This window comes from Carassius auratus, unplaced genomic scaffold, assembly GCF_003368295.1.
Source record: "Carassius auratus strain Wakin unplaced genomic scaffold, ASM336829v1 scaf_tig00214714_1_2670353, whole genome shotgun sequence".
Lineage (NCBI taxonomy): Eukaryota > Metazoa > Chordata > Actinopteri > Cypriniformes > Cyprinidae > Carassius > Carassius auratus.
This window is the reverse complement of record NW_020527778.1, coordinates 833501-860826: the sequence shown is the minus strand read 5'-3', so window position 1 is coordinate 860826 and position 27326 is coordinate 833501. Positions and strand designations below refer to the sequence as shown.

Sequence of the window (27326 nt, the reverse complement as noted above, 5' to 3'; positions counted from 1 at the left end):
GTTTAAAGTGTTCTTCAGACTAAGAAAAACGGTTCTTTTTAAGAATTGTCCACTGAAAGGTTCTTTGAGGAACTCAAAAAGGTTTTTCTACAGCATCACTGCGAAATATACCTTTATGAACCTTTATTTTTAAGAGTGTTGTGCTTTGTGTCACGTACTGGACCATAAAACAAGTGACAAAACCCTGCACACTGAAGGAGACTAGAGACTAGAAGATCATAGAGACTTTAGCGTTTTTTGACTTGCAGCCACACAGAGCAATGTAAAAATGAACTTTATTATCAAAAAAATTGAAATCATAATTCATTCTGGTTGGATTTGCTTCTCTTTCTACTTTTCAGTTGTTTCTTTTCCAGTTCTGGGCCCCAAAAGATTGAGGGAATTTCCTGTTGCTTCGCTCTAATAAACAGCCCACATCTGTATCTACAAAAATCCTAACCGAGCGAAAAAATGAGAGAAAGGGGGGGATTTTGGATAAATAAAGACCAGATGGCAGTGGATGAAAAAGGAGGGAGGGCACAAAGGGCCAAGCTAGTGGGAGAGAGGGAATGTGGGCGAGAGAGTGTTTGGTGTTGATGGGGTCATTCCATGCATAGCTGAGATGGAACGAAGAGAGAAACAAATTTCATCTTTAAAACATCCTCTCACCCTTTAAAGACAGATTTGTTACTTTGTTATGTTCCTCTACATGTATCCACACTTTAAAAAGTTTACAAATTGAACCTTATTGTAACGTTTTACCAAGAATTCCTAGAAAGTCATACTCATTTCCATTGTGAATATACATCTTTAATGTTATGCTATTGCTATGATTGTTAGTTTATGTAGAGTAAGTATTGCTAGTAAGCCATAACAATGTCTGAATCATGAGATAATGGATATCGCTGGGTTTACAAATTGGAGTGAACCATTACATCTGAATCTTGTTTAGGAATCGCAAAAGATTAGAGAAGTCATGGACGTTTGTAAATCAAAAAGTGTGGTAGCACTATTTTTTTTTTTCTTTCTTGTCTTCTCTGAGACATCTTTGGCTTTTGAAGTGAACTGAATCTTTTGTCTTTTGTGTGTATGTGTGTATCCGCATCTCCAGTGAGGCAGTGTGGGAGAACATGGCACGGATGTGTGTGAAGAGTCGTCGTCTGGACGTGGCACGTGTGTGTCTGGGGAACATGGGTAATGCACGGGCCGCTCGTGCACTCAGGGAAGCCGAAAAAGAGCCGGAGGTGGAGGCACAGGTGGCTGTACTGGCTACACAGCTGGGCATGCTGGTAAGACACAGAAACACTTTCCTAAAGATGCACAAAATCACATTTTATGATATATGCCATAGATGTATGGTTTATAAGCATCAGACAATATTTGGCAGAGATGCAACTATTTGAAAATCTGAGGGTGCAAAAAAAAATTGATCTTTACTTAATATCCTAATGATTTTTGGCATAAAAGACAAATCGTAAATTTTGACCCATACAATGTTTATTTGGCTGTTGCTACAAATACACCCCAGAGACTCAAGACTGCTGTTGTGCTCCAGGGTCACATATATATGTCTCACTCGATAATGGAAGCTGGATACATTGCGAATGAGGTTTGCTGTCGTGTTTAAAGCACACTAGCAGAAACACAGCGTTGTCTAAATAAACCTAGAGCACTCGGAGCCTCTCGGTCTCATTCAGTACAATAACAAGAACTAAACATTTGGATTTAAACGTTTGGGCTTATCGCAGCATCTGGCTCTTTTTTTCGCAGGAGGATGCAGAGCGTTTGTATAAGTCATGCGGGAGGTTTGATTTATTGAATAAGTTTTATCAGGCGGCAGGGCAGTGGCAGCAGGCGGTGGAGACGGCAGAAACACACGACCGCATCCACCTCCGAACCACTTACTACAGCTACGCCAAACACCTGGAGGCCATGGGAGACAAGAACCTAGCGCTGGTGTAGTGAGTGTCACGTCCACACACAATCACATCCAGCAAATATCCTTAGCGTTTTCATTCAATATATTATTATATGTTACTACATTTTTTTCCTAGTTTATTATAGTATTGACATTATTGCTCAAGTTTGGGGTTGCCACATTTTTAAAAATGTTTTTGCTCACCAAGGCTGCATTTATTTGGTCAAAAATACAGAAAAAAACAATTATATTGGGATACATTGTAAAATAAATGTTTATTATTTTCATTTATATTAAAATGTAATTTATTCCTGTGATTAGAGCTGTATTTTCAGCATTTGATGATGAATAGAATGTTGAAAAGAATTCTAATTTTTTTTTGTAACAGTAATATATTTTATCGTCATATTTTATCAATTTGTATATTTATTTAAGAAAAAAAAACTAAACTAATTTATCACTACCAATCAGATGTTTGGAATAAATTAAGATGTTTTTAAATCAAATTAGATTGATTTCTAAAGGGATCACGTAACACTGAAGACTGGAATAATGATGCTGCTTTGCATCACAGGAATAAATTACATTTTAAAATATATTAAATTTTTAATTCTAATAATAGTTCACAATATTTTTCATTATATTTTTCATTAAATAAACACATCCTTGGTGAGCGTAAGAAATGTAAAAAAATATATTATTGTAATTGGTTTTGTATCTGATTAAAAAGTGAAAGTAAAAAAGTCTGTTTATGTGTATATTTGACCTCTTTCCTGTCTCGTTCTGTAGTTTTGAGAAGTCAGACACACATCGGTTTGAAGTGCCCAGGATGCTGATGGAGGACAATCTTTCACTGGAGATCTACATCAATAAGATGAAGGACAAGTGAGTTTGAGTTTTCACTGACTCATGTTTCCGGTCCTTGATATCCTCTGATGTCTGGTGTGTGATTGGACAGGGATCTGTATAAGTGGTGGGGTCACTATCTAGAGAGCCAATCAGACATGGAGGCTGCGCTGCATTACTACGACCTCGCTCAGGACTATCTGTCTCAAGTGCGCGTGTACTGTTATCTAGGAAACATTCAAAAGGTACGCTGCCTTAAGCTTCATTTGTGTCTGAAATACAATCAACTGAATGCCTCACAATGATCCGTATATTTGACAGGCGAGTGAGATAGCCAATGAGACGGGCAACAGAGCGGCGTCTTATCACGTCGCACGCCAGTACGAGGGACAAGATGAGATCAGCCAATCGGTGCACTTCTACACACGAGCGCAAGCCTATAACAACGCCATACGACTGTGTAAAGAGAATAACCTGGACGAGCAGCTCATGAATCTGGCGCTGCTTAGCAATCCAGAGGACATGATGGACACAGCCATGTATTATGAAGAGAAAGGAACGCACATGGACCGAGCTGTTATGCTTTATCATAAGGTACACACCCAAACACAAAGATGCACTTTGAGCTTCACCACTAGGTGGTGCTGATCACTAATATATGACGTCTCCATCCCACCTTTCCAGGCAGGTCATGTGTCCAAGGCTTTAGAGCTAGCTTTTGCCACAGAGCAGTTTGGAGCGCTGCAGCTGATCGCAGAGGACCTGAATGAAAACAGTGACCCTGCCTTACTAGCACGCTGCTCTGATTTCTTCATAAAGCACGCTCAGTACCAGAAAGCTGTGGAACTGCTGGTGGCTGCCAAAAAGGTGAACGCACCATCCAGCCAATCGTTTAATATTCATAACCGAACAAAAAGCCATTCACACCAAAAACACTAACTATAACTCATTTTATCATAGTTCTCACACCACAATCATTCATCAGCTAGAAAATTGTTTCTGTACTATTGTTCGTTCTTCTTTCATCAGTGTTATAGTCGGTCGACTTTCCTATTTTCAAAACCTATCGCAGTTATCGTCCCCTAATAGTAGAATTCTATACGAATCACAACGGTGTTTTGTAACTGTATGCATATGGATTTGTGGGATTTGTGTTTGTAGTACCATGAGGCGCTCCAGTTGTGTTTGGACCAGAGTTTGACCATCACAGAAGATCTGGCCGAAAGCCTGACGGTGCCAAAAGACTCGTCCCATCTGTCTGAGGCCGGCCGGAGGGAGCTGCTGGAGAAAATCGCAGACTGCTGCATGCGGCAGGGCAACTATCACTTAGCCACTAAGAAATACACACAAGCTGGAAACAAGATCAAGGTTTGCCCTGTGCACAAATCAGTCAGTGACCCGAGAAAATCAAACCGCTTTCATTTTGCTCTTACAGAAAGATTTCATTAAAATTCTTATGGCGTGGCTCTCACGAGTACTTGATTCTGATTGGCCAATCATAGCAAATGCAGTCAAATATTTATGCATATTGATGCTAAACAAAATAACTGATGGTTATCTCATAAATTTTCTTCTCTGAGCTCATGCACTTTTTTTCCTCACTTAAAATAATTGAAACTCAGATAGCACTATAAATCTTGCACAAAACATGTACACATTTATTTCACGTTTATTTGTTCATCGTCATTGTATTGCATTGCATTATATGAATTTAAAATTACAGAGAGTTTTGATCATAAAATTAAGCCATATTATTGGGAGCTGTAGAGTGATATGTATTTTATCTGTTAATATGTCTGCTATACTCTTAGAAATGTCTCATGAATCCATATAAATGCAGCAGCAGCCTGAACAAAGTTTGTGGCTCTGAAAAAAATGCATGTGATTTCACCAGATATTTTGTTTTCTGTTTTATAGTTATTTATTCCCCATTTATATTTATTTATTTATTTAGTCATTAATCAGACGCTTTTATCTAAAGCGACTTACAAATGAGGACAACAGAAGCAATCAATTGTAGTATTAAATAACTAAAAACAGATCCTAAACTAAAAGCTAAAACTCTATAAATAATACCTATACACATTTTCAAAATAATGAAATTAAATAAAAATGTCAAATGCATACAACAAAATTTTGAACACTTAACATTTAAATGAAAAATAAAGCTAAAAACAATTCAAAATATTAAAGAACAAAAGGTGTGAGTATAATAATGATTCTAACATAACACCAAAAAAAAACACACACACATGCATATATATATATACACATTTATACATTTAATATATATATTTCACATTTACATTTAGTTTAAGTATTAAAATAACTCAAATACATCTAGAACCTAATAAAAAACCTATACAGACATAAATTCTGACATAACGTAAACTAAAATTCAAATAAATAACAAAACGACAGTAGTTTATCAGTAATCCTAAAACATAACACTGCTGAAAATCAACACATAGTAAGAGATGGTTATAAAAACTGTAACGGAAATTATTAGTATTAGTAGAAGTATTATATCTTCACTCTGACCAGCCTCTTCAGAAAGAAAAGATATCAAGCTTTTCTTTTCTGTTCCGATCTTTGACAGGCGATGCGAGCGCTGTTGAAATCCGGGGATACAGAGAAAATAGTGTTTTTCGCAGGCGTTTCCAGACAGAAGGAAATTTACGTAATGGCAGCCAACTACCTGCAGTCACTGGACTGGAGGAACGACCCGGAGATCATGAAGAACATCATCAGCTTCTACACCAAAGGACGAGCTCTTGATCTGCTCGCCGGCTTCTATGAAGCCTGTGCTGAGGTACTGAGAGCGCGTGTCCATGCACTAATCAGTATCCTACAGTATCCTAGTGGTTCCAATCACTCACATTCTTTATAGTGAAACAATAGGTTCTTTAAACTATCAAAATGTTCACACCAAAAAAATTGGTTATTTTTCTAAGGCACTGCTGTGAAAATGTTATTTTTGTGTATGTGCACAGGTGGAAATTGATGATTTTCAGAATTATGAGAAGGCATATGGCGCTCTTACGGAGGCCTGCAAGTGTCTGACTAAAGCGAAGGCTGACAGCAAACTCCTCATGCTGACACACAGACTCAACCTTGTCAAGAGATTCATTCAGGCACGAAGGTACTGATGAAATATGCAGAATGTGCATTCTGCAAACACCTGTGCATGCATTCATTAAGGTTTTTTTGTGTGTGTGTGTGTGTCTAGGATGCATGAGGAGGATCCAGTGGAAGCGGTGCGTGTGTGTGAGTCTCTGCTGGATGAGAAGGATCTGGACCCTGCGGTGCGTGTTGGAGATGTGTATGGGTTCCTGGTGGAGCACTACTGCAATCATGGTAACTTCCAGCAGGTATGTCGAGGTTTGCTTTTAGAAAGCTTTCACACTGGACACGTTTGGTCCAGTCTGAATCCAAGTGTGATTGTTCCCAGGGCTCCCGCAATATTAGTTTCAAACTTACTTGATTCAGCACCCAATATATTAAGTGAGAAAGATTGACAACACAACTTGGGGAAATGATGTTGTGCATTGCTTGAAAGCTTGCAAACAGACTATTTTGAGTCGAAAACCGACTCTGATTGCACTTGATCTATGTGAAGCTTAAAACTGTGGATGTACCAATTCCACTTTTTCCAGGACCGGTACGATACTTTAAGTAAATGAGAGATTACTAATGCTTTGTGTTTTCATTGCATTTGCAAGTTTTTAATATTGTGTAGAGAAACCAAAAGAATATGAATCGTATTAGATGTTTCCTTTAGTCATCATCACACTTAATTATACCTGTTTAAATGCATTGCACAAGCTCTTATTTTCACTGTTAATTTTATTGCTGTATATTAATCCTGTAATAATTCAGTAGTGGGTCTAAATGTCTGAATTTCTTACATGAACCAATCTGTTATCAGTAAAATGCCAGTGTGAAGACTCTTTTAGTGTTTAATATAAACCATAAGCATGCTATACTCTCAATGCCCTCATGTCATTCAAATCCTTCTCAATGCTTTTATTTACTGTATTTTCCGGACTATAAGTCGCACTTTTTTTCATAGTTTGGCTGGTCCTGCGACTTATAGTCAGGTGCGACTTATTTATCAAAATTAATTTGAAATGAACCAAGAGAAATGATGAATCAATAGAAAACACTACCGTCTCCAGCCGCCAGAGGGCGCTCTATGCTGCTCACTGCTCCTGTATACACTGAAAACACAGAGCGCCCTCTCGCGGCTGGAGACGGTAGTGTTTTCTCTTGGTTCTTGGTTCTAAATAAATGCGACTTATATGTTTTTTTCCTCATCATGACGTATTTTTGGACTGATGCGACTTATACTCAGGTACGACTTATAGTCTGAAAAATACGGTATATAGAAAACAAAAGGAGTTAGAAGACTCTTTATGCAGATCTAAAAACCTAAATTTCAGTCTGTTCCTCGTAGAATGGACCCAAAGTATTCAAAAAAGTTTTTGGAATGACATAAAGCTCAATGCATGGCAAACTATTCCTTTAACATCTGTTTCCCGTTATATTTTGATTGGTTCTGTTTTTGTATGTGTATTAGGCTTGGAGTAAAATCGAGGACTTGAGATCAACGCGTCCCAACATAAACTTGAGCTTGTACGTGAGTCAGACCAGTCTGGAGGCTCTACAGAACGCTGCTGGAGTCCGTCTGGTCTACAGAGACACAGACACCCATGCTGCCGAGGACGAGGAAGAGGTGGAGGAAGATGAGAACATCACTCATTAAGAGAACGATCTGCTGAGGAGGTGGTCTTCGAAATAACAGGAGAAAATCACATACATCACACACGACTAGCCTACAGAAGTCTGCCTGCCCGAGTACTGGTTATTTGTAAAATGTGCCATATTTCTATGGGTCTAGTAAACGAGGCGTCTTTGATAGTTGTGTGATTTTGTTCAAGCCACTTTGCAGGTTGCCTTAAGTAGATTAGTTTGTGTGCGTGGCCTTTTGAACAGAAATGCCATTGGACCACTATACTGAAGTCATTTTGTACAAATTACGAATTATTTAATGGCCAGACTTGTCCTGCTCTCTTTGTATCATATATCTTATACATTTTAATAAATTTTTCTATGTTTCCTTAATCATATCGAGTGAATCGCATCTCTCAAAGTTAGATGTGCGAGTGTATTTTGTGGAAGATATAAGGTGTTTTAATTCTTCGTGATATGTTTTATTCGTTCCTGATCCTCGCTGATTCTGCTGTTCAGTTAATTGATTCAAAGAGTCAGTATGCAAAGGTAATGGCACAGTTCATTGACGAGGCAAGATGTTCAAAGGAGTCACGGTTAATCAAATGCATCATGATTCAGTTGATCATAAATGCTCTGGATTTACAACCCGTTTGTATTGTAGAGGACAAAGGGGTTTTGATATTTACCAAACAGAAGGAACAATTCAGCAAAACTGTTTCCACAACAAAAGCGATCTGCTTCTCAGGCTGTGTATGTCTTATATGTGCTGAGACCTGATGTTGTTGGTAATGATTCATTTGTTTAGAAAGCATTTGTCGAGCAGATGCAGCACAAATCATATCTCAGGATATATTTTTCTATTCAGTGTTTTCTGTATTTCTAATATGTAATGTGTTCATGAATGCTGATTGATATAAACAGGATTTGAATAAGTGCGCATCACTGATGATTCATTCAACCGAATCATCAGAAAGAATCGTTTAATGTGATTCATTTGTCAAATGGAGCTCTCTTTCACAAGTTTGCGGTTTATGAATGTCACGGAGACTCGTGTTCATAGAGAAACCAAACACAAATCACACACCTCTGACCGCTGTAGTTCACTCGATGAATAAACCCAGCTCAGTAAACCAACTTCAGAAACAAATTCCCTCTCTGACTGAATACATTTCCTAGTTTATCAAGTCACGTCAAATTCTTTAATTGCTCATTTGTTTTTCACAATGCATAGACTTAAAGAAAATCCTGATGTTAATGTTTATAACACTGTAGTCAAATCTAACAGATTGGAGCTGGCTGATAATGTAGTCATATTTTGTGACTAAATGAACAATTACACAGTTCAGATATGCCACATATATTGCTTTATGTGAGTATACTATACCAAATTTGTAGCTGGGCGATAATATTTTTATATTTTGCAACATTATAAACAGTCAAACTGATTAGATTTGCATTCTAGTATATATAGCTTTATGTGAGTGCTGTATTCATTTGTAATTATTTCTCCAACATTTAATATACAGCCGGGGTATAATATAGTTCACAAAAAAGTAAAAGTCATGACATTTGCCAACTATGGTAACCCATAATTAGAATTAAATTAAAGCAATATAGAAGTATTTAAAAGAAAAAGCAAACACTATTATAATTACAATACCACTGAATGTTAAATGTAAAATAAAAATGGATTGTAATGAAAGCTAGATAATAAAAAATAGTGTATAGTCAAATGATTAATCGCGATTAATTTTGTTTACATAATAAATGTATGTGTGTGTTTATTTATTATGTATGTATATGTACATTCTGAAAATATTTATATGTATATACATTTATATTATATATAAATATATTTAATAAATAAACAACATAATTTGCTTAGATATATACATGCATGTGTTTGCATTTATATATTACATAATAAATATACAAAGGAAACACATACAGTATTGTTCAAAATAATAGCAGTACAATGTGACTAACCAGAATAATCAAGGTTTTTCGTATATTTTTTTATTGCTACGTGGCAAACAAGTTACCAGTAGGTTCAGTAGATTCTCAGAAAACAAATGAGACCCAGCATTCATGATATGCACGCTCTTAAGGCTGTGCAATTGGGCAATTAGTTGAATTAGTTGAAAGGGGTGTGTTCAAAAAAATAGCAGTGTGGCATTCAATCACTGAGGTCATCAATTTTGTGAAGAAACAGGTGTGAATCAGGTGGCCCCTATTTAAGGATGAAGCCAACACTTGTTGAACATGCATTTGAAAGCTGAGGAAAATGGGTCGTTCAAGACATTGTTCAGAAGAACAGCGTACTTTGATTAAAAAGTTGATTAGAGAGGGGAAAACCTATAAAGAGGTGCAAAAAATGATAGGCTGTTCAGCTAAAATGATCTCCAATGCCTTAAAATGGAGAGCAAAACCAGAGAGACGTGGAAGAAAACGGAAGACAACCATCAAAATGGATAGAAGAATAACCAGAATGGCAAAGGCTCAGCCAATGATCACCTCCAGGATGATCAAAGACAGTCTGGAGTTACCTGTAAGTACTGTGACAGTTAGAAGACGTCTGTGTGAAGCTAATCTATTTTCAAGAATCCCCCGCAAAGTCCCTCTGTTAAAAAAAAGGCATGTGCAGAAGAGGTTACAATTTGCCAAAGAACACATCAACTGGCCTAAAGAGAAATGGAGGAACATTTTGTGGACTGATGAGAGTAAAATTGTTCTTTTTGGGTCCAAGGGCCACAGGCAGTTTGTGAGACGACCCCCAAACTCTGAATTCAAGCCACAGTACACAGTGAAGACAGTGAAGCATGGAGGTGCAAGCATCATGATATGGGCATGTTTCTCCTACTATGGTGTTGGGCCTATTTATCGCATACCAGGGATCATGGATCAGTTTGCATATGTTAAAATACTTGAAGAGGTCATGTTGCCCTATGCTGAAGAGGACATGCCCTTGAAATGGTTGTTTCAACAAGACAATGACCCAAAACACACTAGTAAACGGGCAAAGTCTTGGTTCCAAACCAAGAAAATTAATGTTATGGAGTGGCCAGCCCAATCTCCAGACCTTAATCCAATTGAGAACTTGTGGGGTGATATCAAAAATGCTGTTTCTGAAGCAAAACCAAGAAATGTGAATGAATTGTGGAATGTTGTTAAAGAATCATGGAGTGGAATAACAACTGAGAGGTGCCACAAGTTGGTTGACTCCATGCCACACAGATGTCAAGCAGTTTTAAAAAACTGTGGTCATACAACTAAATATTAGTTTAGTGATTCACAGGATTGCTAAATCCCAGAAAAAAAAAAATGTTTGTACAAAATAGTTTTGAGTTTGTACAGTCAAAGGTAGACACTGCTATTTTTTTGAACACACCCCTTTCAACTAATTGCCCAATTGCACAGCCTTAAGAGCGTGCATATCATGAATGCTGGGTCTCATTTGTTTTCTGAGAATCTACTGAACATACTGGTAACTTGTTTGCCACGTAGCAATAAAAAATATACTAAAAACCTTGATTATTCTGGTTAGTCACATTGTACTGCTATTATTTTGAACAATACTGTATATCATGTACACCAAAAATTAAATTTTGAATGCGATTAATTGTTTGACAGCAGTACTATAATAGCATATAAATAATATTAAAATAAAAGTCATAAAATCATAGGCCCTCCCCTCGAAATCTGATCACAGATGATCACAGGAGATGGATGTTAATAGCATCTGTCTCACCTGACTACGATGATGACCTCAGTGAAAGCAGACTCTGTGCACCTGCTACATCAGGATTGACGTGGTGGAGCTTTAATCTTTCTGATTCATGTGAGGACTGGTTTAGTCATGAAGGTCAGCTGATGTTTGTATGTGTGTGTTATCTTCCTCTCATAGTGTGGTCATGGGGAGGGAACAGCAGGAGAATAAGACACAAGCTTTCCCAGCAGTCTGCAGTGAGTTTATTATCAGCCTCTCTCACACAGAAATGTTTCTGGCTGCTGATTTGTTTCCCTTCCACATGCAGACGCTCGTTATTTCTCAACATCAGCTGAAAGAGACCCTAACCTACAAAATCATCTGAAGGAACTCAACAGAGAGTACAGGGCACGACTTGCATGCTTTATTCAGAACGTGATGGTACATGTACAAGACAGCAGACATACGGTTAACACCAATGTGACCCTGGAGCACAAAATCAGTCTTAAGTGGGAGTATTTCAAAATTGAAGTTTATATATCAGCAACTATTTGAAAATCTGGAATATGAGGGTGCAAAAGAAATCAAAATACTGAAAAAATCACCTTTACATTTGCTCAAATTAATTCTTAGCAATGCATATTACTAATCAAAAATCAAGTTTTGATATATTTACGGTAGGAAATTTACAAAATATCTTCATGGAACATGATCTTCACTTAATATCCTAATGATTTTTGGCATAAAAGAAAAATTTATAATTTTGACCCATACAGTGCATTTTTGTTTATTTCTACAAAATATACCCCAGAGACTGCTTTTGTGCTCCAGACTACCTTTACAAATTATGTTTTTATTTATTTGAATGATTTAAGTTTAGTTGAAGCTAATAACCCTGACTTTAACTAGGAAATTAACCTAAAATTTAATCAAATACTAATGAAAAAAAAAATTAAACATGCTAGCTGATCAGTAAAATTATTATTCTAGGCTTAATGTAAAATACAAAGCTTGGTGTTTTGGATGTGAATTCAAATCATTTTTGTCCTATTATGAAACTTTTTTTTTTGTCTGTACAGACATTTTAAGACATTTCGGTCCCTTTTTAAAGCGAAACCTGCTTCCACACAAACTAGATCTGATTTGGTCTGATAAATAGTGTCTCTGTATCCCAGACTGCAACGTGAGATGATCCTGGCCCTCCCTGAACACACTTTAAAGGCCGGACCCCTTGAGGGCCACTTCAGTCCCGCAGGGGCCGAACTGAGAGAGAGCTACACAGACTGAGAGAGGACAAAGCCTGCCTGAGGAGGGCAAACTCAAACTGGCTCGGGAACAGGTGTGTGTGTGTGTGTTATTTAACGGCTTAGTTCTGTGACTTGATCATGTGCTTGGTATTTCAGATGGCTGTTTTAAAAATGGACAATGTATGTGGACAATCATCTGTGCAGGTATTTGAAGCCCCCATCTGTGATATTAAGGAAATTACTTTCTATGTTGGATGTGATCTTCAAGTGTGGCATCTTTGTGCAAGAACCCATAAGCCCCGCCCACAAATCACTGAAAACGAAGCAGTTCTGAAATATAGTGCAGCAGTGCATAAGCCCCACCCACTCCACAAATCAATCACAGACACAAGAGTTAATGAAGGACATAATAAGCCCCGCCCACTCTGTAAATCAAACACAGCAGTTTTATTAGTACAGTGAAGGACATAATAAGCCCCCCCCACTCTGTAAATCAACCAGCAGCAACATTTACAAGACAAACAACTGAAATGCTGATGCTGTTAGACATTTTTACAGCCTGCAATAATAATAATAATAATAATACTTGATTCAGATTGAATTTTTTTACTCTTGTGTAATCCTAAACTCTCAAATGTCTCATTTTATGACATTTGATTATTGGTGATTCAGATTAAATAGTTGTTATTTAGTTGTTAATCATTTGTTATTGATTTATCAAAATGAAACAACACACCAATATGACTTTTACTGCTGTGTTTTATAATCCTTTAGAAACACATGCATGTGTGTGTGTGAGTGTGTGTGTGTGTGTGTGTGTGTGTGCGTGTTTGTGTAATTGAATTTGCTCTTCCTGAGAAACTATGTGAGGAATGTTTGTAAAGCTTATGTCAATTTTACGGGCTGTGAGAATGAAAGGCGGCTGATAATGAATTGTCTGATGTGTTAAGATCATTTCATGACCGAGCGTGTAGTTCACACTCTTGCTGATCCCTGAGAAGCATACGACAAACATGATATTTGCACACGTAATAAATAAATTGCAGTTAATTCACGGGGCAGTCACATCACTGTTCTTCAGATTGAGAAGCACTTCATACACTTGTTTTAGTTCAGTGATATTAGAATCTAAAATTATTTTTTTATAAATGGATATGTAAAAATCTAAGTGTGTGTTGGTGTATTTATATATATATATATATAAAGTGTTTTAAGATTATAAATAAAATAAAAATACACATTTCATAGAATTTTCCATCTGCTTTCTATCTAATACTTGTTTTACATAAAAAAAAAAAAAACTTTTAAAAACTGCCCTGTACCTCAATTTTTGAAAAGAAAGTTAAACGTGAATGAGAAGCGAATTCATCCTAGGAATTTAAAGTTGGGAATACTGCAGGGCAAACTTGAAAGCATATTACTGGAAAGAAAAAAATAGCACGGATTATCCATGAAAAAGAGAGCGTGGAAAAGACAGACAGAGAGCGAGCGAGACAGAAAGAGGCTGTGGGCTTGGCAGATAAAGGGAGAGTGTTTGGGAAATGGGCTGCAGACTGAGGGGCTTCGAGAGCCTCTTTATGAGCCGGGGGGAAAAAAAAATCAAGATTATGCGTATGGGAAACGGGGTGCAGTGAGTACAGTGGCCCCTGAACCCCTGGGAAAGGAGCCGGGCCGGGGAGGGGCTTATATTTAGAGAGGGTAATTGCTGGGGCTTCGGGGGTGTGCCAGCTCACACTGGGTGGCATCCGCACAGACACGCTGACATCATGAGAACAGAACAGAGAGAGAACGAGAGAGAAAGAAGAACTAAGTGGATTCAACTCCTCACCTCACGGTTCTAGGCAAATTTTAATGCATATTATGATTTATAGATTATATTATATTATATTATATTATATTATATTATATTATATTATATTATATTATATTATATTATATTATATTATATTATATTATATATTTCCAAACACAATTGATTAATATTTAAAATATACTATTTTAAAAATTACAACATTACAAACAATACTAATAAATATTAGAATTTGAAATTCTATGTAATTAAATCCATATATAATTTATTATAGATTTAAATATTTTGTTAGATAATTTTCTATATGACATATACAGTAACATTATTATAAACATTATATTCACATACGTACATGCGCCAAAATATATTACAGTATGGTATATTTTAAATATGAATCAATTTTGTGTGCATATATATATATATATATATATATATATATATATATATATATATATATAAATTCATTAAACTGTTATGATAAAAACTTTTAATGTTATTTATTACAATTATTATTTGTATTATAATGTAAGCTGAGGTATTTTCATATAAATTAATATTTTAAATATATTGTTATATTTAATAAAATCAGATAGAGATAATGTGTTATATTATATTAAGACTTACATTTATTTTAAATAATACTTAATACTGTGCATAGAAATATGATATGTATTAATTATATTATCAATGTTGTTTATAACAATATTTTACATTTTATGTTCAAATGTTTACATATTATTTATACATTATTTATTAGTATTATATAATTATAATTATTTGTAATATTATTTTATATTTGCATCATCAGTCAAACATCAGTACAGTTTAACATAGTAGTTTTCACCATGCTTTACAGCAGTCATTCATGAATCATCTGACCCCATAGTGACACTGAGATCATCTCAGGAATGTGTGTGTGATAATACGAGCAGTCGGGAACATTTAGAATTCCTAACAATATTCCAAACCTGCATGCAGTCTGAACATGAGAACCGCTGCTTTAGTCGTTTGTTTGGACTTTAACGCTCAGTCGATATGTGCATAATACACTCCGGCAGGCCGTGTGTGTGTGTGTGTGTGTGTGTATGGGACAAGCCTTGTGAATGGCAGTAATTTATGAGAACAGGCTGGCGGAGGGGATGGGGGGGTGAGACGGAGAAAAGAAAAAAAAGTTACAAAAGCGAAAGAATGTGGGACGCGTGAGAGAGGAATTTGAGCAGAACTCAACTCTCAAATTAATGAGTGTGAATTCAGACAGAACGACTGAGAGCAAGTGAAAATGAGTGGACCTTTACCTTTCAAGAATGCATATTATTTATATTTCTATAGTCTTCGTTTTAAATGGCATGCAGTAATTGTCATGCTAGCTTGAGCATTTCATAGTTCCCATGGTCATTTGGTTTGTTTTTCACTGCTTTAAGTTATTAGAATCATAAAAATGCATGCAAATATCCATAGTTGATTCATATTTTCTAGTTACGCTCAGCTGGAAACTGCTCTTTTGCTTTTTAAAACATATGTTCAGCAGTCATGTATAGTCTTAAGGTACATTTCTCTGTCAGAAGCACCTGTTGGCTGATTTCAGGAGTTCGGAGAGATTTTCTGGAGATTGAGAGAGAGAGAGAGAGACGGGAGTTGAGTGGGAAAAGGGCCTGAGGAGAGGAGAGAAAAAAAGCACAAGAGTTTGAGAGAAACATCAAGAGATTGAGCCGAGAGATAGAGAGAAACGACACGCTGAGCGGTGGAAGGGAACTAGAGGAAAATAACCTGAAGGAAAGTTTGAGAGAGGGAGAGGAGGGGTCCCGGGAGTTTTTCCCACACTCTGTTCTCCGCTTTAATCCGTCAGGAATGGGACAATATTCCGATGCCCTCCTGTAGCTGCTCAACACAAAGAACAGGCGTTTCTCTCTCTCTCTCACAGGCTCTGGACCTGTCCTCGTGTTTTGGCTCGGTTTCTGTTCTCACAGTCTGTTCGCATGTGTTCACACATACTTCCCATTATCACAGGAGTTTAGCAGCGCCCCTGATTGTACCTCCGGGAAACTCTCGAACACCTGTAACCTAGATCTGCCTCTGTCTGTCACTGAGGGCTTTCAGATGCCGGCTCATACAGCGATGTTGAATCTCGGGAGTTATCGTAGTAACACTTCGGTAGAGTCAGGTCACATTTCCCATCAGTGTCCATGTTTCAGAGCGATCACTGTATTTACTACATCATTTGGGTGATTTAAAAATCATATGAGGTATAAATTGCTTGTTTCATCTGTGCACCAAACTAACTAGCAAATATAATGACTGTTTTCCGACAGGTTTCTAAACTCGTCCCTCTTTAGTTAAGCTATTTTGGGCTTGCGAGTTCAATGTTTGGTAAGTCTGTGCATATCATGTTTTATTTATTTATTCATTCTTTGATTCATTAAATCAAAAAGCTTTCATTATACATTATTATAATATAATATTTCACACTAATATCATATTAATTTTAATTACGTAATATTATATCAATAATAAAAAAGTGTGTGTCGGTGTGTATATATGCACAGGCTTATTTATTTATTTATTTATTTATGATAATAATAATACATTTTATTTATAATGCACTTTAAGTTTAAACAAAATCTCAAAGTGCTACAAAAAAACTATTTATTATTCATTAGTCCATTTAGTCACAAATATTTTATTTTATTATTAACCCTAACCATAATTTATATTATAGTTTATTTTTTATCCAAAACATAATGATCTCATCTTTGTGCTACAAAAGAACACAGTAATATAAATATTTATTAAATAATTTGTTATTGTTATTTGTTATGTATATATGTGTGTGTATATTTGTATATGATTTTATTATATCAATTGTTTTTTTTTTGTTTTTTTTTTACCAAAACCCGCTAGTCCCATTTCTGTGCTAATAAGTAACACACTATTTCCAATATTTATTTACTTATTCATTCATTAAATCACAAATATTATTTCCAATATTTATTTACTTATTCATTCATTAAATCACAAATATTAACCCTAACTCTAAATTATTTTGTAGTATATTTTTTACCCAAAACACAATAATCTCAACTTTCTAAACAATAATATCAATACTTATTCATTAATTGTCTATATTAAGTGTATATGATTATATATGTGCATGATTTATTATATCATAGTAGTTTTTTTACGAAAATTTAAAGCACTAATATCACTAATTGCTTATTTATTTGTTAAATCACCAAAATTTCATTGAGTTACAGTACATTTTTGCAACTGATATGTGTGCGTTGTGCAAGCTGGAAGATGTGACAGCATGTGTTGTTTTTAATATGAGGAGAAGGTAATTGCATTTTGGAACGAATTCAATTTCAATTTCATGGCTTAAAACCAGTTTTGAGTGAACACAGTAGAAGAGGAGAGGGAATGTGTTTATCATTTCACAGTTATTATGAAAATGAAGTGGAAAAGTGTGAATGTAAAGGTTTAGTGGTTGGGATGTTGGTCTGTTCACGCTGTTAATGTTGAGATTTTAGGATTATATGATCAGGTTTTTGATGTTGACATGTTTTCTATGTAACTGCACTTGTTTTTGTTTGAGGTGATAATTAGGGTCATCTTGGCGGGAAATAAGAAAGACACTGCCCTCCCCGACCTGAGGAGCTCAGCTCACACACTTGGGCTTCCCTCCAAATTTTAATGAGATTACGGCCATCTGCAGACTCTTAAGGAACAAAAGTGTGTGTTTCTGTTGAAGTCCTAAAGCTAAATCATGTTTATTCTCAATCCAACTGTTGCAACCAATAACACTATATAGAGTTTAAAAGTGAACTTTGGGGTCTGTAAGATTTTTTTAAATGTCTCTTCTGCTCACCAAAGCTGCATTTATTTAATCAAAAATACAGTAAAAACAGCAATATTGTGAAATATTATTACAATTTAAAATAACTGTTTTCTATGCCAATATATTGTAAACAGTAATTTATTTCTGTGATGCACAGCTGTATTTTCAGCATCATTCCTCCAGTCTTCAGTGTCACATGATCTTCAGAAATCATTGTAATATACTGATTTACTGCTCAAGAAACATTTCTGATTACTATCAATGTTGAAAACAGTTGAGCTGCTTCATATTTTTGTGGAAACCATGATAAATATTTTCCAGGATTTACTAATTAATAGAAAGTTCAAAAGAAGACCTTTTGTGTGAAAAAGAAATATTTTGCAACATTATAAATGCCTTTACTTGATCAATTTAATCATTGCATTTTTGCTTAATAAAAGTATTAATTTCTATTTTTTTTTTTTATCACTCAGGACTTGATAGTGAATTTCACACACACACACAAAAAAAAACAATAATTACAAAAAATAAAAATAAAAAACCAGCAGGTAACAAGATAAATTGAATGAGAAATTTTAAAGTAAAGACTGAAATAGTATTTCTTTTCTTTTCTTTTACAAAAAAAAATCTTTTTTTTTATTTACAAACTTGAAAATATATATATTTTTTGCAGTGCTCTAAGACCTAGTTTGTGAATGTGTAAAACATCTTTTGACTATTTTATATTATAAGCGCTCTTTTATATTTGTAGTTTTAGAAATGTATCGCATAGCTATTTCGCGTGTGATTTTGTTTTAATGCTAACAAAAATAGATTGAGCTGAATTACGAGGTTTTGGGTCGAAATGCAGTTTGTGATCCTGTATGAATCGGTGTGTGTGTGTGTGTGTGTGTGTGTGTGTGGATATAAATGGACACAATCCAGGTCAGAGAGCTCCTGTCAGTGTTTGGGTCGTGCTCATTTCCTCTTCTATCTCTGGAGCTCTTGGAAGACCAAACATATACACACTGTATACCTGAAAACACACACACACAGACACACAAAGACACACACACCCTCAGCAGCTCACCAACACCCTTCCTCATTTTCCTGTTATTCACCTCAGAAACACAGTATAGGTTTACCTATGCTAATAATAATAATAAAGTTAAATATGGCCTGTATGATCTATATATATATATATTCACACTGCATGCTAAATAAAAATGATCCATTTAATATTTGAAAATGATTTTTAACAGTGTCGCACCTTGTTTTCATTTAATAAGTAATTCAGAAACCAGACAAACACAAATCAGATGATTTTTTGTTCTTTATAATTGTATATTTTTCATACAAACTCTAGAATGTTAACAGAATATTTCGCCATCCAGTTTTAAATCTCTAAAACATCTTATATACACCGATATCTACATAAACACACATTTACATGTATTTTACACCCAGCATTCACATTGGTTCATGAAGACATTAATAACAAACATAAAATATGGCAGTTTTGCATGTCGGCTGGCTCTCAGTGTTTGGTTGATCTGTTCAATTGTTTAGTGCATGTACATCGCTGACAAAAAATAGATATGAAGCACAAAATAAAGAGAAAAGCAATAGCAGATAACCAGAATTAGATGGAGGACAGTGTTGGCAGTCCAGCTTTTAATGTTTTGGTACACAAGTCCACAATATGAGAGAGAAATAGAGTAATTTTATGAACAATAAATTCTCTTTACAGATTATATCGGATGTACATTTATCTAAACTACAAATAAAATCCAGATTTGTGAGGATACCCTGTTAATGTGCGTTCACACTGACACCAGATTAAAGCAATTACATATTCAGCATCACATGACTGTCTGCACTCCCATTGGCTATTCCGCCACTGCTCATTTGCATAAAGTAAAACTTTGTCAAGATGCAAAAGTCGTTCGGTTGCAATCGTTGTCAGTCTGAACGCAATTAATAAAAACATCTTTCATCAGAGTTAAAGTGCTCTGAACGTGTGACAGTACGTTTATAACATTAGCAACATCAAGGGCAAACTAGTGGTGATGTTAAGCATGTTAACTACTTAACCAGGAGGTAATCAGCACATGCTATCCCAATAATTAATATACTATTGCTATTCTGTCTGTTTTCATTACTTCATGTTAGCTGCATGCTATCCTCAGCCTGTTAGCATATAAACCATAGCTGATTCCATATTATAGAAATATATATTTATATAAAACATCTTTTGCTATGCTACATATAGGTTGGTTTTGGTTCTCAGTGCTTGCAGCATCCAGGTATCGCCATCGTTCCCTTTCTTTCACCAGTGCAAATTTAGAAAATAGACTTGACATTTAAAGAAGAAAAATGAAAATATATACTCTCAATGCAACAACAGTTTAAAAACGTTTTCTGTTCATATACAGACTGACAAATCAATGTTTTTCTGTGGCGTCGAATACTGCAAAAGACGACTGTGCTACATGCATTGCGTTCAGCTTATTTACCGACTCAACATCATGAGGACTTTGGATATTTCAGTGATATGATGCTCATATCAAAGCGTCCAAAGACAGGATTTCCTGAGGTTAAAAAGAGGCTCAGTTTAGGCCTCCGAATCTGAGAGGAATTAGACAGACATGACGCACAAACACCCTTCGGCAGAATCCATCTTGATCCATCTTAATAAGTGTTTCAGTGTCACAGTGTCTGTTTCGCTGCTCTCCTAAACGTCTCTCTCTTTCTTCTGTTCAGGAGTTTCTCAGACACTGTGAATCCCGAGTTTGGTCCACACATGAGCGTGTTTTCCCGTCAGTCGTTGATCAGAGTGCAGGGGATCGTCAGAGATTGTTTGGCCTGCTCGTACACCTTTAGGAAGTCTTTATAGCGTGGAGCGCAGCCGAGCCATGCCTCCCCAAAGTGCACGCGGCCGGTAAACAGGAAGCTGCCCGCGCCGGGCCGAACGCCACACAGCAGAGCCGTACGGATCTCGCCCGACCGCGTCAGACGCCCCGATTCAGGGAACAGCGCAAACTTCTGACGGAAAACCCGCGTCGCGCTCACTTTGATCACTGCCGCTTTCAGATGTGAGTCTGTATCCACTGAACGGATGTTTCCTCGGACCACTACAAACACAGAAAGCTCTGTTAGTAAGGATAGACTGTTGATAAAGATTATGAACATCAAACTTGAGCTTTTGCTACTTTTTGGTAGATTTACGATTTCCTTCTAAACAAGAAAATTCTATTTGAAGGCCTCAATCGAAACCACTGGGTTTGATGAGAATAAGTGTACAGTCGAACTTTGCGAGGAGTGACTTGGTGTAACGAAAACTAAAACCATGAATAAAACATTTTCATAACTTGAAATAAAATAAATGTTATTTTATTCCAGCTAGCTGAAAAGGCAACATTTTCATTTAGTTTAAATCGATGTACTAATTTAAATAAAACTAAATCTGATTTTTTTTATAATAATAAATAAATAAATAAATATATTTTCTTCTCTTTATTTAAATGCAAACAAATGAATAAAAATTACAAAAGCAAAAAAAAAAAAAAAAAACTAAGATTCCAAATAAAATTAAATGGAAAGAATAAAACAAAAACAAAAAAAGATCTAAATCTGAAATTAAAATTATTTTGGGAAAAAAATCTAGCTATCTATACACACACATATATAGACATTTAAAAAATGAATAACAATAAAAAAAAAACACAAAAAAAATGAATCCAACTTTTATCATTTAGTTTTACTTGATGCACTTAAACAACTAAAACTAAAACTGAAATAAAAAAATTATAAAAAACTATATGGAATTTAAAAAAAAAACCTGGTAAAAATAAATAAATAAATAAATTGACCAAAATTAAAAATAAAAAAAAATCTTATTCAAAATATATTAATAAAAACATAATGATATCTTAATGATACTAAAATAACACTGGTGGTTTGTAATACCTTGCAGACAAAAGGTCTGACCCTTACTTGGACCTTCAAGGTTGCCAAAGTTCAACTCCTTAACTAAAAACCACCAGAAAGTCATGCATTGAGGTTCAAGATCGGGATTGGTGGCTGAAAGTTGTAGGTTTGAGGCTCTTGCTATCCAGGATCCAGTCCCATTACAGGAAACACCCTGCTTATTGCTTTGGATGAAAGCGGATTTACCCTTAAAACTACAACGAAAAAGTAAATCCAGATACTCACCAAAGTCACTAGTGCACACAGCCATCAGGATCTCAGTGTTATTGCACGGCCTGCAGACTCCTGTGAGAGAGAGAAGAGAAGAACATGAACACCACAAGATGAGGCGTAACGCACAGCTGTTGCTCTAACAGCTCTTCGCTGGAGGTGTGAAGATGTAAATGAGCAGCTGATAGACATGTGTGAGCCATGTCACCTGATCAGAGCTCATGAGAGAGGTGTGTGTCCCCTCAGTCAAGACCCTAACACTTCGCTCTTCCTCTGTAACGTTCATCTGGATGATCTACATGAGCTGCTAAAGCAATAAAACTGAACAGCTGACCTCACAAAACCCTCCCACACAGAAACCAAACAGACTCATTCTTCAACTTTGTGTCATTTTGAAGATGCCAGATGTTTGTTTATATACCTTTACAAAAATGTACCATGTTAACTACAGTTTATAAGCTTTAAGTCAAGGTTAGATGGCTTCATTAATTTGAAATGAATGAAAATGAGGCTTTGGTGGAAAGACAAAAGGTTGCATTAATCTGAATGTCCTAGATCATGTCTAAGCTTTTTGTTTGTGCCTCTTTTTGGTTTATTATGTTTGTTCAATTAAATGTAGAAATTAAAATATGTCATATTAAATATGTAAATAAACGAGATTCAGAAAGTGACTAAAGATTTTGAATTAATTTGTTAAGATTAGTTAATTAAGATTATATTTTTTTTCTATTTTTCATTTTAGCTAGTTTTAGTAATTTTGTTGTATTTTTATGTCACTCTTATTTTTGTTTTATCAGTTTTTATTTAATTTGAGTTATTTTAGTACATGACGTTAAACTGAATGAAAATGAAAAGTTTTCATATTTTGTTTCTGTTAACTTTATTCAGTTTATTTTAAGTAACGATTTATGATTTTAGTTTGCTGTTTTCACATTTAGTGAATAGTAAATAAAAACTGTTAGAAATGTAAAAATGTATGTCTATCGCATTCATTTGTAGAAACATTGATTATATTGCCCATTCTGCACTCTAGATGTCGGCCATATTGGTTGAGCATTACGTAAAGTAGAGCACTTATTTAAACTCAGCGCTACTGAGAGTTCATCGAATGCATCTCCATCTGATTTCTGCAAGCTGTGCGATGTCAAACAGCGACAGGTGTCTGTGTGGGTGTGAGAGAAAGTTGTTGGCTCTTTAAAACTTTTAAACGTCCTTCCCTGTCTCCTCTCTGCTCCCAAAACTCCCAACAAAAGATCCGCTTTCCAGTTGCATGGTCCCCCCAACCCCTCCTTTACCATGGTGATTGTGCTCTCATGCAGGTCTCTGAAACGGCTCACTATGGAGACAAACCCCGTCCCATACCAAGCTTTTGTCTTTCTCTCCCTCCCCCTCCGCTCTTGGCTTTTCCGCTCTTCAGATCCGAACGCTCCCTCCCCCCGTTTCTCACTACTGGCTGGAAGGAGCTTTGACCTAAAACTATTACTCAAACCTATTGCATTTAAATAACTGCAGTGCTACAATTGCAGATCGCAATTAAAAGTGAAGAATTAGAGCTCGAGAAGCACAAGTCTTGGATCTATGCTGAAATGCATCACTCCAAAGTTTAAGTCTTGTTAAAGTTTGAATGAATGCTGTGTTCATGACTGGTTTTGTCTGTCTGGTGCTCCTCGTTCTGCACCCCCATCCACCCAGAGGTCACTCGTCTCCAACTTTGCATAGTTTCATAGTATTTGGCAATTTAATTTTTTTTTTTGCAGGTTTGGAGAAACATTCAGGACTCAGCTGGAGCTAAGTGCACAGAAACAAATCCACAAAGATGATCTTAAAAGTTGCAAGTAGTGATTTTTGGCAATTTTAGATTATTTTGGGGATATTAAAAAATTATAAATGTTAGTTCCCAGTTATATGCATTCCAAGATCATTCTTTGTTCAATATTTTAAGCAATGTTTTTAAATAAGTATTTGTTTTGCATAGTTTGTTATCGTTGCAATTGGCTCTCACAGGTTTGCATAAATGTTCAGGATTCTCCTGTAGGCTAATTATCAGACACACAAAAAAAGTGATTTTTGGCAATAAGAGGTTATTTTTGGGCAATATTAAATTATAAATGTTATTCACGACTGCTTAATATTTTAAATGTTTTTTTTTTGCATTGTTTCATAGCTTTGCATTGCACTTTATTGCAGAACCATCAACTCAGGACTCGTTTGCAGTTCTCCAAATCTCAGAAACTAACCCTTATTGATGACCTTAAAAGTCCAGAAGATTTGGTAGTAGTAATTTTTAATTAATTTGAGATTTTTTGTTTCTTAAAATAGGTGCTAATTTTCTTTGAACTGCTGTCTCTTCTAGAATATTCACCTTCGCTGCTGATTGGGTCTGTGTTGACTGACGGCTGTGCTGTCCAATCCCCTCTCAGCTCGTAGTGAAATGCGGCGATGCGTCTGCTTATGTCCTGGTGCGGTGTGGCTTGCAGGAAGAGAGCCGGTCGTTCTCCAGGCATGGCACTGAAGCAGCGCACATGGGCCGGGCCGGACGGCTCGGACGTCTCGTCTCCCACCAGAAGCTCCAGGACCCCGTCCCGCTCCAGGTAGAGCTGAGCCCCGCCCCAGTGCTGATCCGGCTTGATGCAGGCCGACACCGGGCTCCTGCTGGACTCGCCGGGACCCATGGCGCTCCACTGCAGTCTGGGGGACAGGGTGAGACGCAGCGCTCCAGCGGGGTACAGCCACTCCACAGAGCCCTCCGCACACCTCAACCAAACCTGCTCCACGTTCTTCACCGCCTGAGAGAGACCACTGCACAGATGCAAACCAGCAGAAGTTAACCAGAGAAATCTGAGCAGGCCAAACCACTATGAGTCACCTTATCCACATTAAATCTGCTGCAAGCAGAAAAACAGTCATTCCCTGTGTTGTGATTTCTCAAAATTTGAGTTTTGAGTCATTTGACCAGTGCATAAAGTTGCAGGGAAAGTTCAACGCCCCCTATGGTTACTGGTTACTTTAAGTGCAGCCATTTAAAATGTTTTGCACTAGTGGAAACATCCTTCCATGACCATTAGACCTGCTCATATCACAGCTTTCATCCTCTAATATTTCAAATTTTCCTTATATTTTACAAGCAAAGTGCTTTATTTAACCTTTTCTGGTTTGGCTTTTAAGCATATTTGAGTAAACATTAACTATTCTACAACTAAAAATATCCACAAACTGTATAAGATAGATAGATGGATGTGCAATGCAATACTAGCACGTATAGCCTACACGTATAGCCTATATATAACAGATGGGTAATGCATATTTTGCACAACAAAATTCAAATACATCATGCAAGGTAGAAGAAAATGCATCAATGCATTCCAGGATAAATCGTGAACGATATTAAAAACGAACATATATAACGCATTTAACTCATGCATTTTGATGATATGTACCTTCCCCTCCAACTGCACTGGTCTTCCGAGTAACTGGCCATCGTGAAACCCGTCAGGAATGAAATCCAAAGCGCAACATCCCTAAAGCCCCAAACCTCCATCACAGCGCAGAGAGACACTGCGGTTATCCAGAGACGAGTGCGGGAAGTCCTTCCTCCGCTGCGTTTCCAAATCTATAATTAAACCAAACGAAAACCTGCTGATTCCATGCTGTTGTCGGTTCTAAAAGACTGATCTGTTCTTAACTAAACCTCCCCTTTATTTCTGTAGATCAGTCCGTGTCGCGCGAGCAGTGAGCTGCTGACTGACCGCATGCGCAAGAGTTTCAGAACTGAACTGAACTTTAAACCCCGCCCACAACAGGAGGCGTGGCTTCACCGGTAATAAAATCCAATCCTGGATAAAAAAAAAAAGGACAGAAGAAAGTTTAATCAGCCTTGAATCGATGTGAAGGATTTTGAAACATAACACGTTGTTGGCAATAGCTGTCCGAATCAGTTTAGTGAATCAATTGATTCGGACGAACCTAATAAATGATTCACCAGAAGTCAAATCACTGTTTATGTCTGTTTTTAAATTAGGTTATATAAATTGCGTCGAATTTGTGTTGTTTAATGTTTCAAAATAAACCTAACAATACAGGCTAACTGTAACATTTTCCAAATATTATTAATATTATTAATACAGAAAGTTATTGTTACTACTAAAAACATCGTTTCAACTCACAATGTTAATAAGAAAATAACAATAAATCACTGATCTACAAAACAAAAACAAAAAAATCCAAACGGTTCTAAGAGAATCATTTCAAAGAGTCGGTTCAAAAGAACTTTCGAGTTCATTGTTGAATCAATCAATTTTAGCATTCACTCTCCAGCTTTCAGAGAGAAATGCGAGAAAGTTGGTTTTTAACACCTTTCAGTTAGCTTTATTAACATGGTTAAAATATTTACATTTCCATTTAGTCAAAGCTTAAATTTTAATGCAATCTATCTTAATTAGGCCTATAATATAATTTATAATCCATTTTTAGATGGCTGATGATTGATTTATGTTTGTGATGCAATATTAGTCTAAAATTAAGGGACAAAGTCAGTGCTTGAAAACTGAATCGTAAGCTGCAAAAGCTGAAGTTAAAATAAAGTTGAAAAGAACTAGGATGAAAGATCACATGATAACATGCCATTATCACAGGGCTGTTTCATCTTACTGCATTATAAGCAAATCAAATATTCTTTTGCATTACCATTGTGATCTATCTTTATGGATGTGCATGTGTGCGTGGGCGATGTGACTTTGATGTGGTTATGACAGGACCTTTGACATATTCAAAGCCTGATGTCCAGTAGCCCTGCTGAGGTGTGTGTGTGTGTGTGTGTGTGTGTGTATGTGTGTGTGTTCCCTGCTGATCTGCTGTTCATAAAGTGAGGCTTTTGTTCTCTGGTGGCCACTTCAAAGAATATACACATAAAAGCAAATGTGAACATGCATGTATGTGCGTGCGCATGTGTGCATGTTAAGTGTTGCATAGCAAGAGAATTGACTTTTCTTTTTCCAATATTTGCTCACCAAAACAATAAACATTGTAAATGAAAAAATAAGATGATGCTATGTTTGGATTGTCAGTGCAATGTAGTG

The 27326-nt window shown here is 36.2% G+C and overlaps 2 protein-coding genes and 1 long non-coding RNA gene across 3 annotated transcripts in view; 2 read left to right on the top strand and 1 right to left on the bottom strand.

Moving 5' to 3' along the window:
* ift140 (intraflagellar transport 140 homolog (Chlamydomonas)) overlaps window positions 1-8407 on the top strand; it is a 30410-nt gene extending 22003 nt beyond the window's left edge. The window contains exons 19-29 of the mRNA XM_026258561.1: window positions 1091-1268; window positions 1750-1940; window positions 2687-2782; window positions 2856-2988; window positions 3065-3337; window positions 3428-3610; window positions 3905-4111; window positions 5343-5555; window positions 5737-5885; window positions 5973-6114; window positions 7323-8407. Of these exons, the coding sequence (XP_026114346.1) occupies window positions 1091-1268; window positions 1750-1940; window positions 2687-2782; window positions 2856-2988; window positions 3065-3337; window positions 3428-3610; window positions 3905-4111; window positions 5343-5555; window positions 5737-5885; window positions 5973-6114; window positions 7323-7508 (1951 nt within the window). The 3' untranslated portion in view covers window positions 7509-8407. The remainder of the gene's footprint in view (window positions 1-1090; window positions 1269-1749; window positions 1941-2686; window positions 2783-2855; window positions 2989-3064; window positions 3338-3427; window positions 3611-3904; window positions 4112-5342; window positions 5556-5736; window positions 5886-5972; window positions 6115-7322) is intronic.
* A 2972-nt stretch (window positions 8408-11379) lies between these two features.
* On the top strand, window positions 11380-24606 carry LOC113092787 (uncharacterized). Its single transcript, XR_003287620.1, has 4 exons — window positions 11380-11440; window positions 11512-11624; window positions 12359-12522; window positions 24439-24606. It is a non-coding gene; the product is annotated as an uncharacterized LOC113092787 (long non-coding RNA).
* metrn (meteorin, glial cell differentiation regulator) lies at window positions 19372-26015 on the bottom strand. The gene is made up of 4 exons (XM_026258527.1): window positions 25689-26015; window positions 24614-25050; window positions 22267-22326; window positions 19372-21185 (listed from the first exon to the last, which is right to left on the bottom strand). Exons 1-4 carry the CDS (start codon window positions 25787-25789, stop codon window positions 20872-20874), a joined length of 912 nt encoding a protein of 303 aa, XP_026114312.1. The 5' UTR covers window positions 25790-26015; the 3' UTR covers window positions 19372-20871.
* Window positions 26016-27326: the final 1311 nt, after the last annotated feature.

What these genes read in the sequence shown, in the direction of transcription:
- metrn (XM_026258527.1), bottom strand. Translation starts at nt 25,789, where the DNA reads ATGGAGGTTTGGGGCTTTAGGGATGTTGCGCTTTGGATTTCATTCCTG. An exon ending in AGACCCAATCAGCAGCGAAG is followed by an intron (nt 22,327 to 24,613) that starts GTGAATATTCTA and finishes TCTCTCTCACAG; the next exon opens with GAGTCTGCAGGCCGTGCAAT. An exon ending in TGTGTGCACTAGTGACTTTG is followed by an intron (nt 21,186 to 22,266) that starts GTGAGTATCTGG and finishes CTGTGTTTGTAG; the next exon opens with TGGTCCGAGGAAACATCCGT.